Consider the following 16,460-nt stretch of genomic DNA (forward strand, 5'->3'; position numbering starts at 1 on the left):
TATTTACTCTCGGGGACAGGAGAAGTATTCAGGAGAAGAGGGTGAAACTTGGTAGTTGTTTCACATAGGGAAACATATAATCTATCCCATTAATGCCAAATTCAAATGAATGATGGCCTTATTTTTTTTTTTTTTTTTAGATTTATTTATTATATATACAGCATTCTGTCTGCATGGATGTCTTCAGGCCAGAAGAGGGCACCAGATCTCATTACAGATGGTTGTGAGCCACCATGTGGTTGCTGGGAATTGAACTCAGGACCTTTGGAAGAGCAGCCATTGCTCTTAACCTCTGAGCCATCTCTCCAGCCCGGATGATGGCCTTTGTGAGCAGGGCTCAGGCTACATGAAACCTGTATTGAGATGTTTTGAAGCAACAGAACTCATCCCACTCCCTAAGGATAAATTCACTTGGACAGTGGATAGTACAAACAGCACAGCATCAAGCCCCTGGATAGTAAGCAGGTGACCATATTGGTCTCTATCTCATGTGTGTTCTCTTGTATTTGAACTCCTGGGGAAGCGTCTTACCTTCTGTGGGCATTCATATCAGTACTTTGGGAATTACCCTTGCCCTTACTATCATGGAGCTTACTGGATGCCTCTAAAATGTTTGAGTTCCTTAAAGAGATTCTCTTAATTAATGGGCATTGTTAGAAGAACGATAAAGGCTTATTTATATCCAGAAAAATATATAGAAGCTGTATTTTGACCAATCATTTTTAACAACTATTACAATGGCTGGAACTCAGGGCACTTCGGAGCCTAGAGGCAGTAATGGTATCATTCTTAAATGATGGGAAATACCTTGATTGGACAGAGCTGACTTTGGGTTAGATTGGAAGTAGTTTTGCTCGTTGTGTCTATCTGATGTCAGAAAACACACAACGTTAAAAGTGGAATGGTTCAGAGCAACCCAAATGTTCTTTGCTCATAAAGTCTGTGAGTCAGAATGCTGAGGTCACTGCAGGTCTTTCCGGGGGCATTTATTTAAATGAGGTGGTTGACTCAGCTGGGTAAGTCGGTGCTGGATGGTCTGTGATGTTCTTGTTCTCTTGACTGATCTTACTGCTGGACTTTGTTTGGGCTTCCATGACCTCTGTTCTTCAGGAGTCTTACTAGGGTCTCTTCTGGCTTCAAGGCTGCAAAAGCAGAAGTGGGAGGCACTTTGAAGTTGGGCTCCTGAACTCCCACAGGGTTGCTTCGCTTTCAGGCTGATGGTCGGAGGAAGCCCCACACGTGTTGATTAAAGGGTGAAGAAACAGGTTCCTCCACCTCTTGGTGGTTTAAAACCACCAAGAAAACAATAATGTAGAGGGTGTTGGTGCAGCATTGTGGAGAATTGCTGTGTGCAGTGTTCAGGCTAAAGGTCAGGACAAATAATAATTAGGCAAAATGATTTATCTACTAAGAATTCTGTCACAATACGGCATAGAAGAGTTACATAATGGAAATCTAGGGAAGAAGCTCCAAGTAGGAAAGATTCTGAGCAGTCTAAAGTCACCTCTGTGTGTGTGTGTGTGTGTGTGTGTGTGTGTGTGTGTGTGAGAGAGAGAGAGAGAGAGAGAGAGAGAGAGAGAGAGAGAGAGAGAGAGGGAGGAGGGGGGTTTAATACAGGTGTCTTCCCACCTGGCTATTTGAGTCAGGGTCTCCCTGAGTCTGGACCTGGAGTTCACTGGTTCAGCTTGGATGAGCTTGCTGACAAGCCAGGAGGACCTCCTGTCTCTACTTCTCGAGAGCTGAGCGCATAGGCTCGGTTGCTGCACTTGACTCTTTAGGTGCTGAGGACCTGACCTCAGTCTCACGCTGTGTGCTTAGTCCAAGTTCTAAACACTATATAATCATTTCAGAAAAGAAAAGCATAGAGAACTCTTATCTAATGGCTTTTCAATCTAACTGGCATATGATACTACAATCATTTGAATTACAATATAAAACTTGAAAAAGTATTTAAGAAAGATAGCCAAGTGAAAAGTAAAAAGATTCTTATTATTGGACATCAGATAGTTCACCATCATCAAAGAGGAAAAATAAAAGAAAGTACAGAACATTTAGAAAATGTGAATTTTGAAGATGAATTATAAATGAGGGATGAAAATCAATTTATTACACACTTTTCTGTCATGGGAAGCATGGTTGGTCTCACCAAGGTTCCCTACGAATTCAGCTTTGTCACAACTCCCCATGTGGACCAATACTCGTAAAAAAAAAAAAAATCTTCCTAGAAATTATGGTTGGAATCTGCGAACCGGCAATCAGAAGCAGCTGTCCAGCCTGCCCTCACCCATGCCGGCCTCTCCTCACCCAAGCCTGCTTGGACTTGGAGCTCTAAATTCAGGTGCAGCCTCAAGCCCTGAGATTTGAAGAAGAATTTGGCATAGATAATGACTTTCTTTCCAAGCCAGGCTGGCATGTGTGTGTACACTCTGCAAAAGACCAAATGACTGCATTCTCACTGTCTCCTTTGGAGAAGGAAAATGATCTCCTATTACTTGGCTGCACTCCAAGATTTGCACCAGTATCCCCATGGCCCCAGGGTGGACATCATTTCCCATCACTCACAGGGCCGCAGGTATGTGAGCCCTTCCATAGCAGATCATGTAACAAGTGGGAATGGCGTCCCTGCAGCCAAAGGGGAGGCAGTTTACACTAACAACTGGAATCCTGCTCCCAACACAGAGTGGCTGCTGGAGACAGCCAAGTGAGCACACAGGAGATTCAAACGCAGCACGGAAAGACAATCAGATGAGACAGGGACTTTCCCAGCAGACAGTTCCGTCAGTGTGTTGCGGGGCATGATGTTCTTGAGAGGATCGAGAGCTAGTTGGTCAAGTGGAGGGATTTGAAACACAGAACTGAAACATAAAGGGGTGGGATTCGTGAGAGATGCCAGCCTAGGAACTAGAACATGTGTGCGACAGGAGGGCCACGGGAAGTGACCAGACGACTACAGGAAACACACTCTCAGACGTGACTCGAGGCTGCTCTGCGTACATTGGAGCTCATGAGGACCCAAAGAGTAGACTCTTAGCAGCTTCCTGTCAGGGAGCAGATGACCTGCTCTGAGAAAGTGTTGGCTAGCTGAGGAGTCTCACGGTTGGCACCAGGGACGAGCTGGAGGAGCAACCGTAGAGAGAAACTGCAGCGGGCGAGTGTACCGCACACAGGCAGCCAGCCATTTCCCTCGGTGATTAAAATTTGTTATGTAAGAATTTAAGGCTCTCATTACTTGTTTTATGATAATAAATACTCAAGAGGAAAGGACAAAGAAATGGTCTGCTTGCTAGGACAGCTCTTGTGGTGAGGGAGATCATGCTCGCCAGAACCACAGCCTCCACGGTGAGGGGAACTCATGCTCACCAGAACCATAGCCCTCACGGTGTGGGGAGATCATGGGAGGAAATTCAGGTCCCACTGATGCTCGAACTCAGATTGCTGGATTCAGAGTCCAGAGTGCTAACCATTAACCATGGGGCCATATCTAGGCTTTTTTTAAATTTATTTTTTGAAACTTTATACGTGAACATTCATCTACATACTTCATTCCCTCCCTCGCCATTCATCTTCTTCCATGTTCCCCATCTCCCAAACTCATGATCCTATATTTTAAAAATGATTATTGTCTGTATATACACAGATTATTGTCTGTATATATACAATTTTATTTATTTATTTATTTTTATTTTGTGACTGTTTACCTGAGTTAAAAAGCAAATCCCAAGACGGGCCTGGTGGTGCTGGCATGTAATAGCAGCTGCTTCACTGAGGGCAGGAGGACCACGGATGAAATACTTGCCTGGCTACAGGGAAAGCTGAAAGCCAGCTTAAGTAACTTAGTGAAATCCTGTATCAAAATAAAACATTTTAAAAAATGGGGTCAGGGTTTAATAGTGGTGCATTTGTCCAGCCTGTATCGGCCTTAGGTGCAACCCTTTATTCAATAGCACCAGGGAGGCTTATATACCCCAGTCAGGTGGGCCAACAGGTGAAAACCTTATCCTCTGATCCTCAAGGCAAGGCAACACGTGCTCGTGAAGCAGAACTGGTAAACAACTTTGACACAGCTTTCAGTAACTCAAATCAGAAGGAAAGTAAAGATCTCTAGCAGGGAAGAGCAGCTGGAGGCCAGGACTCCAAATGGTCCCAACATGAAATGAGGAAAAAGAATGACAAACACCCTAAGGTAAATCAGAGGAAACAATCAAAAAAAAAAAAAAAAAGGTGGAATGAAGGAAACAAAGCCAATAAGGTAAATAGCTAGTTCTTTGATCAGCACAGTGAAGCTGGCATAAGAATCTGATTGTGATTAGAAACCTAACAGGTGGGAGTGAGAAAAGGGGCATATTTGGAGGCACAGTGACAATCTAGAGAAGACAAAGGAGAGACTTCATTCAACTCTTTGACCAATAATCCAAGAACCCAGACAAAGTAGACTTTTCTTTGTCAGATATAAGTGTGACCCAAGAGCTAGAAAATTTGCATTGGGTAGTAACCATAAGACGGGTGGGAGATGGATCAGAGAGCAGATTTGAAGACAGCAATGGTAGGCTCTGGATCTGTAGCTGAATTTCCTGTTAGCAATTAAAGAACACATTTTACTAATGTTCACACTAGTTCTGAAGCCTCGAAGCTCCTGGTTCGTCTCTAGAATAAACACACGTTTGCTCCCCAGGCTCCACACAGGACAGAAACAAAACCTAGAGAGCAGTTCTGAATACAGATTAAAAGCCTGTCTATAAGTTTAGGCTCCTGACCAGGGTGGACATTGACAGGTGTCGCCACAGCACACTTCTGGCCACTGAAGCCCGTTATGCATAGAATAGGAAGTCATTTGGAAACTTGCAAAATTTATATAAATAAGAAGGAAGACATGCTGTACTCTCGGTTTCAAAACTGCCCAAGCTTAATTTAGCTCTTAACTGCCCCTTTCCTTGAGGGCTGTGTGAGCCGTAGCAAATTTCGAATTGCTGCACGTTCGCTGTCTCCTTAGAAATGCCGTGACAGCCGCCTGCTATTATAGCTCGGAGGGATGCGCTCAGAAATGCAAAGCCATTTCCATACATTCCGAGCACAGCATATTTCCAGACGGATCTACTACCCCCAATATCACACGTATTAGCGCTAATGAGACGATCTAGAGATTTCCCACGCTGCTGCTCTCTTCCACTGACACAGAGGACACATTGTGCATATGAATAAACCCTGCCCTTTGTCCACCGCTAGTGCCAGTACCGTCGCTGTTGCTAGTATCAGGCCCGCACGCTGCATGGTGCCTTCTGCCTACCACAGACAGAATTTACATGGCACGCCAGGGAGGGCAAGTAGCATTTCCTGAGAGTCACCTCGGAATGACTTTTCCTGTGTTTATGGGGTCTGTGTGTAATTGCATGTGTCTCCCATGTTTGCGTCTCTTGCTTAGGAATTAGAGGTGTTTATAGGGATTATGTCACAGGCTTTGTGTTTTATTTTACTTTGTGTAGATGTGTATGCACAAGTTGGGCGTTGAGACAAAAATTGGACTTAAATAGTCAAACACTAAGGGCATCTGCAAAACAGATAAAGAAATGAGAACCATCTGCTTCACTTACAAACGCTCTTATCTCTAGCAAAATGCTTCCTGGAAACGAAACATGTCCTAGTGCTTCTCCTGAAGACTCTGTGCTTGAGGAGCTGGGCATGATGGGGCATGGCGCCCAGTCCCAAGATTTGTGAGCCTGCGACGTGGGTTCAATGTCAGCTTGGGCTATGTGGTTAAGACTGGGGCCAGCCTGGGCTATATAGTAAGACTGTTTCAATCAATCAATCAAATAAACAAAACAAATAAGTAAGCAACAACAAGAAAACTCTTAAGCATGTTTGTGAGCACTGCGGAAGGTACTTAGCTGTTTTCTAGAATGGTGCTGTGAATAAGCCCCATGATTCAAAGAGGCCAAAATTTGGTACTTATTTCTGAGAGATAATCTGTCCTAGCTGCAGCATACACGGTTGAAGAGCCTGTGGCGCTGAGGTGTACGTCAGTGCACTTCACATGCATTAGGATTTAATTCCTTCTTATGATGTTTGTGGACAGAAACATAAACACGGCACCTTGCTGTTCCAGGGCTGGAAAGGTGAAATAGGAAGGAATTTAATATGTTAGGTCTATTGCTCCTGATCCTTGGAGCTCAGAAAATGCCACGAACAGTTCTCAGAACACCTTTGTAGTGAACTGTTTGCTCTATTACCCTCTCTGTTTTTTCTTTGCAGATCCTTCGGGTGGCCTTTTAAAATAAGCACCAGAGCCAGAGAGAGCCAAGCAGGAGCGGAAAATGTTGGGAAGACTTCTGTGCTCTCTCTCTACTTTCCCAGCCCCTCCAGCCCTGATTCCCTACTCGGATAATGTGATGTTCAGAGGGATTCCTTAATCCAAGTCACCCCTCAGTCAGGCCTATCTACAAAAGATTGTATCCTTAATTCAAGATGGCAAGCCAGCCGCCGGAAGAGCCTGTGGAGTCTCAGGTCTCGGATGAGCTGGAGTGCAAGATTTGTTACAATCGGTACAACCTGAAACAGAGGAAGCCCAAGGTTCTGGAGTGTTGTCACAGGGTCTGTGCCAAGTGCCTCTATAAGATAATAGACTTTGGAGACTCTCCCCAAGGTGTCATCGTCTGCCCTTTCTGCAGGTTCGAGACGTGCCTGCCAGATGACGAAGTGAGCAGCTTGCCTGATGACAATAACATCTTGGTAAACTTGACTTGTGGAAGCAAAGGGAAGAAATGCCTGCCCGAGAATCCCACCGAGCTGCTGCTCACCCCCAAGAGGCTTGCTTCCCTCGTCAGCCCTTCTCACACGTCCTCCAACTGCTTGGTTATCACCATCATGGAGGTGCAGAGGGAGAGTTCCCCATCCCTTAGCTCGACGCCAGTGGTAGAATTCTACAGGCCGGCAAGTTTCGACTCTGTCACCACAGTGTCCCACAACTGGACGGTGTGGAACTGCACCTCCCTGCTCTTTCAGACGTCCATCCGGGTGTTAGTGTGGCTGCTAGGTTTGCTGTACTTCAGCTCCTTGCCCTTAGGGATCTATTTACTGGTGTCTAAGAAAGTCACCCTTGGGGTGGTCTTTGTTAGCCTCGTCCCCTCTAGCCTTGTCATCCTTATGGTGTATGGTTTTTGCCAATGCGTTTGTCATGAATTTCTGGACTGTATGGCACTTCCTTCTTAATCAATAGGCAAAATAGGAAATTTGGCACATACAGTTACGTTCAAATGATGTACATGCGATTTGCTTTCTTTTGTATTCTCTACGACTAGTGTCTACAGCCTCAACAAAGCCCTTGGCCATACGTCTGTGGTCCATTTTCTGTCCAGATGTTGGCTTGATGGGTTTTCCTGGATTCTGAAAAATGTTTAAGAGACATTCATTTCTACATAGGGGTTAGCCAGAAAGCAAATTGTGTGTGCCTAGCTTTTTAGGGCGCGCCAACAGTTGTGAGGCGTCCGGGAGCAAAGGTGTGGGCACAGTGAGTGCTTTCAGACAGGTACCAGGCAAGGTGACAGGGTCCTGGTGAATAGGTCGGGATGAATGGAGGCCTCCTTCAAGTTAGGGGTATCCTATGATGGTGGGTAGATGTCAGAGGCAGGTTGCTCCAAAACAGATCAGTGTGCTTCCCCATTCTCTGAGCAGTGGAGCCCCTAATCACCCTCAGGTGCTTTCTTTCTTGAGGTAATGCTTCTCTGAGGTCTGCTACCCCCACTCAGATTCCTTTGTCTTCTGTGTGGTGCTCCCTGCCCCAGGGTCCCACAATCTTGCCCCCTTTGGTGGTTCCTGCAAAGTTCCTGTACTGGCATGTTGTTACAGAAGATGGATGATTCCGAGAAGTTTGCATGGAAGTAGACCTCATGCCTGGGCATGACCATTTCTGTGTGCATCTCTCTCCCAGGCTTCCTGGAGAAGATCTGAGCAGTTTTTGCATGTGGAAGGATTCCCTGGAGTAATTTCTTATAGCATTTCAGTTTTGTTTGGTTTCTAACCACATTCTTCAATCCGCCCCTAGCCATATCCTGAATGAAGTTCCATTTAAATTAGTCGTTATCAGCTTATGAAGGTTTCGTTTTCTTCCCCTTGTTTTAAGAAATTTGCTTAGGGCTGACTTTGCAGACTCCTACAACACTCTGAGGGAAGCTGTGATGGTGGAAGCCCAATAACAAGCCACCAACTGCTCTAGTCCTAGGCACCAGGAACCCCCGTGTTCTGTTGAGTACCAGACTGCAGTGGCTCAGGCTTGTGTCCTGTGTAAGTCCAGGCAAAGGAAAGGGTGAAGCCATGCCAAGCCGATGCCCTCCTTGGAGAGATGGGTCAAGGAGTGAAGTGGGTGCAGCTCACTTGTGGCTACCTGCTGTTCAGTCAGTTTGGGGATAGAGTCAAGTCCTTGAATTTATTTTCTGTAAAAGCATAAGCTACATGACTTGAGTATAAACCCCTTTTCATGAAACAGACTGGGCGACATTGAATGTATATATTTATGGGAATAAGTTGTGTAGTAGGCTTTAGATGGGGGCATAGGATGTTCACAGAAACTAGACAAAAAGAGGAAAGGAAGCTTTTTAGTGTCTGAGACTCGTTACTGATACTAACAATAAAATACCCATAATGCTTAGCAAAGGGCTTTACCAAGACTCTGTTAGCTTGTTTGTGGTGAAATATTTGTAGTGTGAAATAGTTACAGGGGGCCAGTTCCAAACTGTATAGAAGGAAATGGATACTTATCTAGAATAGGAGTTTCGTTTTAGTTACACCACTATTAACTTTGAGAACATGTGTGCCCAGGGTACATAGAATGAGAATGTTTATGTGGGATGTGGTCCAGTGAAATTTAAACCCCAAGTTAGAGCTAAATACATTTATGATTCCAGAAACCCTAGTTTTAGGTAGTATTGTGGATGCGGTTTCCAGAATTCCATTTGTACTTTGAGTAAATACAATATTTAAGAGGTTTTGTGGTTTGGATTTCTATATTTATAAGGTTTCTTTTGTAAAGATGCTCATTTGGTGTGAACTGTGATGTTGAGTGAGGTGGTGGGTAGCCGCAGGAAGAGATTCCCAGAAGGCCCTGGACCAGCTCTGTGTTTTGCTACTTTGTGTGATGTCTGCAGTGCTGAAGTTGTGTCTGTGTGTGCTGTGGCAATATTTTTCTTAATGCCAGTGTGTTGGTTTGTTTTAAAGAGTTTTAAATGTATGACAATAGCAATGCAAAACTACGCAACTCTCCATGCTGTGGAATGGAAGGGACAACCCTTAACTGTTGTATTCCCTCTGCTAATGTTTTCTTGTCTATTAAATTTTATGATTTCTAAATGAGATGTTTGGTTTCTCTGTTTTATGGTTGAGATGCCGTTATCACTTCAGATAAGCACAAAAGTGAACTTTCATTAAGCCAGTGCATCTATCATCCACACGGAGATTTTAGAATTGCCTCACAAAGCTAACGTCATTTACCACACTTCTACAAAGGCCCTCGTATTTTGTTTCAAATGGAGAAGAAACATGGGGGAAGATGAAATAAGAATGTTATCTCCATAAGTGAAATGTTTTATTTTGTCTGATTTGGTTAACTTTTTCTGAACTGCTCAACAAAATAGAATCCGGTGAAATAAAGGAATTCTTACCTTGCACAGCCTGATCAAAGCAGAAAAAATACTGGGTTTACTAATCGTGACCATTGTTGAGTCACTAGAGAGTGTGCAGCAGTTCCGTGTTCCTAGCAGTCAGTGACAGCACATGTCAATCAACAGCGATGGTTTAATCCACTTTGCACAAGTGAGCAAAGAAGCAGGTTGAGGAAGATGGTTCCCTGGGCTCTTGTGACTGCTGTGAACTCAGGCTTGGCTGCTGAGGACCAGGGAGCAATGCACGTCTGCAGGGTTTTGAGCATTGTGGAAACCATGCTGAAGTTTCTCAGTGTGTCAGCCTGACGGATGAGAAGCCAGAGGAATGCTGATGTTGCTAGACAAGCAGATGGACCCAAGAGGGGAGCTCAGAGGAGGGGGCAGCAAGGTAGCCTGGGAGAGGGCAATGGGGCGGGTTTGTTCTTTCTTTATACCCTCTTTGCTGATATAGTCTCAAAATTTGCCTGGGTTTGTTGGACTGTTTCAGCAAGACTACAGACTATTCTAGAACTTTCCTCAAAACCAGCAGTGACAGCCTTGGTTTCAGGAAAAATCCTTGAGTTTAGCCATTTGTTCTTGCAGTTTGCATTATACATGTTTTTTCACATCTTTGCCTTCTTCTTGCATCTTTATTTTTTTTTACTTCAATACTCATTATGAATATTTACTCATGTAGACTTAATATTGGGTTTTTCCTTGTAAGTTTGCTTTAATCTAAACCATGTTTCCTTTTTAAAAATTTTATTTGTGATTTTATGTGTCTGGTGTTTTACCAGCACGTGCTTCTGGTACTGTGCGCATGCCTGGTGCCTGAGGCCTGAGGACGGTGCTGGATCCCCTGGGACTGGAGTTGGACATGGTTGTTGTTGCAAAACCAACAAGTGTTCTTAACAACTGAGCTGTTTCTGCAGCAACTAAATGGTGCTGATTTTAAATGCGGATAACTACAATGGGAATGTGAGTAAATCCTAATGACTCTCAGACACAGTAAGGAGTGAGCCTGGTTTCTTATATTATCTAAACCCATGGTCTAATCCAAACCTAAGTAAGCTCAGTGTGGATATTTACCGTCAGAAATTAAACTCAATACTGTAATACTAAGTTGGGATATGTGATAATTTGCTCTTCATAGTGGTTTGGCCTTGATTTAATTAAGCAAACACAATTACTTGGGCAGCATTTTAACTAATCAGATGTTTATTGACTATACCATTTATATTGGGAAGTTTGGAGTGTCAGGACAAAGAGTGTCCTGGAAAGGAGGTTTCCTGTGACCTTGTTTTTCCCACAGTGTGTAAAGAAAGCTGTGTTGTACATTTCTGTCTACACCCCTCAGGGAAGAGATCTGGCCTGGAGACCTGATTTTGTGAAGCAGCTGGGGCTGAGCATTGGAGAGATGCTGAAGCCCAGCAAGAAGAGCACCAAAGCTGAGCTCTCCAAGGCTAGACAATGAATGCTGAGGGGGAGGGGTCAGAGGGAAGATTCTGGAACATTGAGGGGGAGGGATGGAAGCCAGAGAACATATGGTCACTAGACCCCAGAAGAGGAAGGTGGAATGAGAATCGTTAGGTCATATGAGCAGAGCAATTGTTACTGGTTCTTTTCGCACTCAGCATTAGCATCTAGACTGACTATGTTTTTTTCTTTGTTAGGTAAACGTATGATGTCTAATTCTCAATTTGCCACTTTCCCTAATTCTTTTCAACACGATCTCACTGTGGTTGAGCCAATCAAAAATGATCTTTTGGTCATTAGAGATATTGTGGACCAAGGTAAGGTCCAGAGATCTGGCTTCAGTTAATTCCTTCTGGATCGTTTGGAATGCGTTAAAATTTTGTTGTCTGTCTCCAGATTAAAAAAAAACTTGTCTTCTCGCAGCATTTTTAATGAATTTTAACTATTTTAGCAACACTTTGGCCTGCAATGTTGTTTCGAATGCTAAGGAACACTATTAGTCAATAAACGAGCATCTATTTTTGATATGTGTTAAACCCAAAACTTCCCACACTCTTCCTTTTAACCCATCCCTATTTTCTGAGTTTTTAAAAATTTCATTTATGGAAGCAACTCATGCATCCATTACCATCCTCCTGCACATACATGCACACACACAACACGCATGTGTATCTACACACATGACCCACACATGCATGCATATACACATACATTCTTAGGCATTTTAGGTAACAGCTGTGAAAGAGAAGCATGTTGGTCTCCCTGAAAGCTTTGAATTATCCAGGTAAGTTATTAAAAAATCATTTTTTTTAACCATTAACCACCTTTCTCGCTGCTCATAGAGTAACGGACTCTAATGCTTGCCTCAGAGACAATTCCTGCCATTTTTCTATGTTTGCTATCATTGAATGATGGAAATTGTCTTAGCAAACAATGGACTGATTAGTTAACATTGCTTCTGTTTGGTACACTTTTCCTCAATATTCCAGCTAGAACTAACTGTATGATTATGGTTTTTGGTCTTTTTTTGGGAGGGGGGGAGGGATAGGTCTTTGAGTTATACAACTATTTTCACTCACCCGTGATTCAACAGACTGAAAACCACCAGTTAAAATGGGACAAATGACAGCCTAATGTTGTGGCCTTTCTGCTGCCAGAGGAGGGTGGCATGAAGAGTTGGTCTCTGGAGACCAAAGAATGCTAAATCCTGGCTTTGGAATGAGGAGGAAAAAGCCACTAATTACCTCCTCTGTTCCCTACCCACAGCTTCATATTCCAGATGAGAACCCGACCAGATTCTTTGATGCAGAACTTAAAGATCCATGACTCCGAGTCCTAGTCTAGCCATTACTGTGCATAATATTCCCATTTCCTCTGACTTTATGACGTGCTACCCATGCCTGTCATGGCTCACTGGGAGAATATGAAGACAATTATGGTTTATGGCTTTTAAAAGCAGGATTTTATTATGGCAGTTGCTCCAAATGCGTGTTGTGGCATGTGTCCAAGTGACTGGGCCATGAAGGGAAGATGTTCTGGCTGTGTGAGTGGAAGGGGATTAAAGGCCAGGGTCATCTTCTCAGAGACTTGCTGAGCATCTGGACTGTGCAGTGTCTGAAAGACAGTCCCTTGGACAAAACTGTTTAGTCTTTTTCAAACTTGGCTATCTCAGAACCCTTTCCCAAGACATCTGCTGCTACTTAGTGGGGTTAGTTTGATGGAAGCATCCTGTGAAGTCCGCCTTAGACAATGGGTAAACAAATAAACGAAAAACCTGTTTCCGAGTTACACTGTGCTTAGGAATGGTAAGGCTCTGGGGAATGCGAGGCCCTGCTCCCCTTCCTGTCACAGCTGTCTCTGGAGGCCCCGAAATAATCCTACAATTTATTGAGCACTTACTACATTCCAGAGTCTGCATTAACTGCCTTAAATTCATTGCCTCCGTCAGTTGCTATGGCAATTCTTGTTTCCTTATCTGGTAGTTAAATTAAGGTTGCTACCAGATGAGAAAGAAATGATTTCTTTTTCCATGTCAGTTCTATGTACCCCCCTTTAACTATGTGTATACATACTTGTGTGTGAGAGAGTATGTGTGCAAAAGTGTACTCATGTGTTTATGTGTGCTCATATGTGTATGTGCGTAAGTGTGTACCTGTCTACTTTACACAGTATCATCTACTTCTCTCTGAATAAGGAGGTATTTGGCGTCCATCTCTTCCCACTTCTCACATTTGCTGGTTCAGGTGTCTTAGGAAACATTTCCCAGCTGTGATTTGTTTGACGGTTTTCTTGTGATTGGAGGGCCATTTCTATGACATCACGGCACGGCGCATCATCTCCTGACTGGTCTTGGCCTTGATCTCTTGGCTGTTGGAGTGATTGCCGAGCCTCTCTTGTCTAAAGGAACTCACTTTCCCCTTTGCCATCTTGGCTGGTCGGAAGAAAGTCACTGTGAAAAATGAGGACTTTCATTTCATTTTCTTGAGAGTAGAATATCTACACTATTTGTTTAGAATATTTTTGTGTAGAAGATTCATCTTTTTCCTTTACTTATCTACAGATTCAATATTTATTTCAGTGTGGACTCATGGAAATATGAACTATATCTTATACTTCGAATATCAACCAGTAGCACTTTACTTAACTTGTTACGCAAAGATTATTTTATCTTTGGCCACTGAAAATTTGTTTAGTTGGCTTACATTTTCTTTGGATACATCTTAATTGCTATACAAATTTTTTTCCTTTATTTTGAGGCATGTTTTCCTTTAGCAGTTTTTTAGGCCAGAAAAATCTAAAAGTCTAGCATCAATTAAAATCTTATTAATTATTATTATTGTTTGTGTATGTTCATACAAATTTCCCTACTCAGTCCGTCAGTGTGGTGAACTGCATCGACTGACTTTCAAATGCTGATCTCCCTTCCATACCTAGAATGAGTCTCACATGATAGGGTGTATAATGTCTTCCACATTGCTGGGCTGCTCTGTGGATGAGCTGCTGTGGCTAGAATTAGTCCCACGTGATAGGGTGTGGAATGTCTCCTGCATTGCTAGGTTGTATACACTTCTGTGGCTCTTCGCTTCTTGCTCATGAGCAGCAGTCATGTTTTCTTTGCTGCAGTCTTTCTGGCTTGTGAGTAGGGCAATGCCTGCCTCAAGGATTATTTAGGAAATGGCCTCTTGGGAAGAGATGGAAAATGTTGGTGTGATTTTTTTTCTTTAAATGTTTGATTGATAGGAAATATATTCTATTCCAAATACCTCTCCCAATAAGGATTTAGGAATGGATGATGAAAGAAGAGAAAAACTTTCCCTTAGTCACTGTTTTATCACCGTGAAAGAGACACCATGACCAAGGAGACTTCTATAAAATACAGCATTTCATTGGAGGATTGCTTACCCATTCAGAGGTGTATTGTGTTATCGTCATGGTGGGGAGCATGGTGGGACACAGGTAGACACGGTGCTGAAGAGGTAGCTGAGAGGTATAACCTGATTCACAGACACGTGTATGTGTGTGTGTGGGGGGGCAGACTCTGGGCCTAGCACAGGCTTTTGAAACCTCAAATCCCACCCCCCAATGACACGCTTCTTCCAGTAAGAACTCACCTCCTCCAACAAGGCCACACCTCCTAATCCTTCCCAAATATGCATCAGCTGGGGTCTAAGCATGAGACTATGTAAGCCCAAGAGGGGAGTTGTTCATAGTTAAGCTACCATAGTCTCTACAATGAAAATTTCAAGATACCACAGAAGGAAATTACAGAAGATTCTAGACAATGGCAAAATATCTCATGTTCCTGGATAGGCAGAATTAATATTGTGAAAATGCCTATACTACCAAAATTTATACACAGAATGAATGAAACACCCACCGTAATTTTCAAGTCATGTCTTACACATTTAGAAAAAAAAACCAATACAATTTATGTGGAACCACAAAAGACCACTAATAGCCAAAGCAATCAATCTTAAGGAACAAAAACCCTGCTGGGGGTATTATAATACCTGAACTCAAATTTTACTATAGGCCTATATGTGAGAAAGACAGCTGGTACTGGTGTAAAAATAGATGGGTAGACCAGCGGAATAGAAGACCCGGAAATTAAATGGCAATGCTATACTCACTTAATTTTTGATAAAGGAGGCAAAAACACACTTTGGAAAATAGAGCCTATTGAACAAATGGTGCTGGCCTAACTGCATTGCTACCTGCAGAAGATGAAATTAGATTTATATCTTTCACCTCATACAAAATTAATTCAAAATGGATCAAACACCTTAACTTAAAACCCAAAACACGCAAAGTTTCAGAACAAAGTACAGGGGTGACCCTTCGAGATACTGGGGTTGGCAAGAACGCTTTAAATAGGACACCAGCAGCACAGGAAGTAACTCCAAGTGTCAACAGATGGGAGTCTGTGAAAGTCAAGTTTCTGTTCAGCAAAGGAAACAATCAGTAGAGTTAACAGACAGCCCACAGCACGGGAGGGGAGCGTTACCAGCTATACTTCAGGCGATGGGCTAATCTCCAGAATTTACAAAGAACTGCAGGCTTTAAATGACTAAAACAATAAAACTGACAGTCAACACATGGGCAAATGAGTTGAATAGACAATTTTCCAAAAAAGAAGTACAAATGGCCAATAACTATTTTTAAAAGTGGAATACATAAAATATATTGGATGCGAAAAGTGTAAAACGTAAAGTTTCACAGCTTCCGTTCTGAATGGTTATTGTCACTGTATAGAAGTTCATCGGCGGGCCTGGCTAATTGGGTAAGTGATGTTTTTATTTATTTGCAAGATTTTTAAAACATACTATATTAAAAGAATGTTCATTGAATTAGCAAGGAAAACATCTGATCCTGGTGCTTTCTTTTATTGGAAGGCTATTCATGACTGATTCGATTTCTCTAGAAATTTTCCGCTTATCCAGGTTATCTGAGTCTCCGCATGTGAACGTTGGTAATGCTGTTGAAATATGGACACTGTGTGCTTCATAAAAAGGTCTTAGATACACAGGACTTTGGTGTGGGGATATAATTTGGCTAATGCATTAATAACTAAAAGATTGTTAACATTTATTTATTTTTGTGCATGGGCGGCCTGCATACGTCACGTGCACAGCACATGTGTGGAGGTCAAAGGGCAACAGCAGGAGCCAGTCTCTTCTTCCCCCATGAGCCTTCAGGGTATCAAATTCAGGTCCTCAGGCTTGGTGGCAATCCCCTTTACCTGCTGAGCCTTCTCTCCATCTCCACAGTAACGATTTTTAAAACACATGGTATTAAGAGCTCCCGAAACACAAACCTCCAAGGACTTTCTCTTAGCAATAAGATTGGATTTGAGCTCTT

At 43.0% G+C, this 16,460-nt stretch overlaps 1 protein-coding gene across 1 annotated transcript in view; it reads left to right on the forward strand.

Moving 5' to 3' along the window:
• Rnf182 (ring finger protein 182) overlaps positions 1-9,339 on the forward strand; it is a 46,136-nt gene extending 36,797 nt beyond the window's left edge. Inside the window, exon 2 of the mRNA XM_050144158.1 lies at positions 6,247-9,339. Within this exon, the coding sequence (XP_050000115.1) occupies positions 6,460-7,203 (744 nt within the window). The 5' untranslated portion in view covers positions 6,247-6,459 and the 3' untranslated portion in view covers positions 7,204-9,339. The remainder of the gene's footprint in view (positions 1-6,246) is intronic.
• The last annotated feature ends 7,121 nt before the right edge of the window (positions 9,340-16,460 follow it).

Source organism: Alexandromys fortis, unplaced genomic scaffold, assembly GCF_014885135.2.
Source record: "Alexandromys fortis isolate MF-2015 unplaced genomic scaffold, M_Fortis_MF-2015_v1.1 scaffold_1, whole genome shotgun sequence".
In the NCBI taxonomy this organism is placed as follows: domain Eukaryota; kingdom Metazoa; phylum Chordata; class Mammalia; order Rodentia; family Cricetidae; genus Alexandromys; species Alexandromys fortis.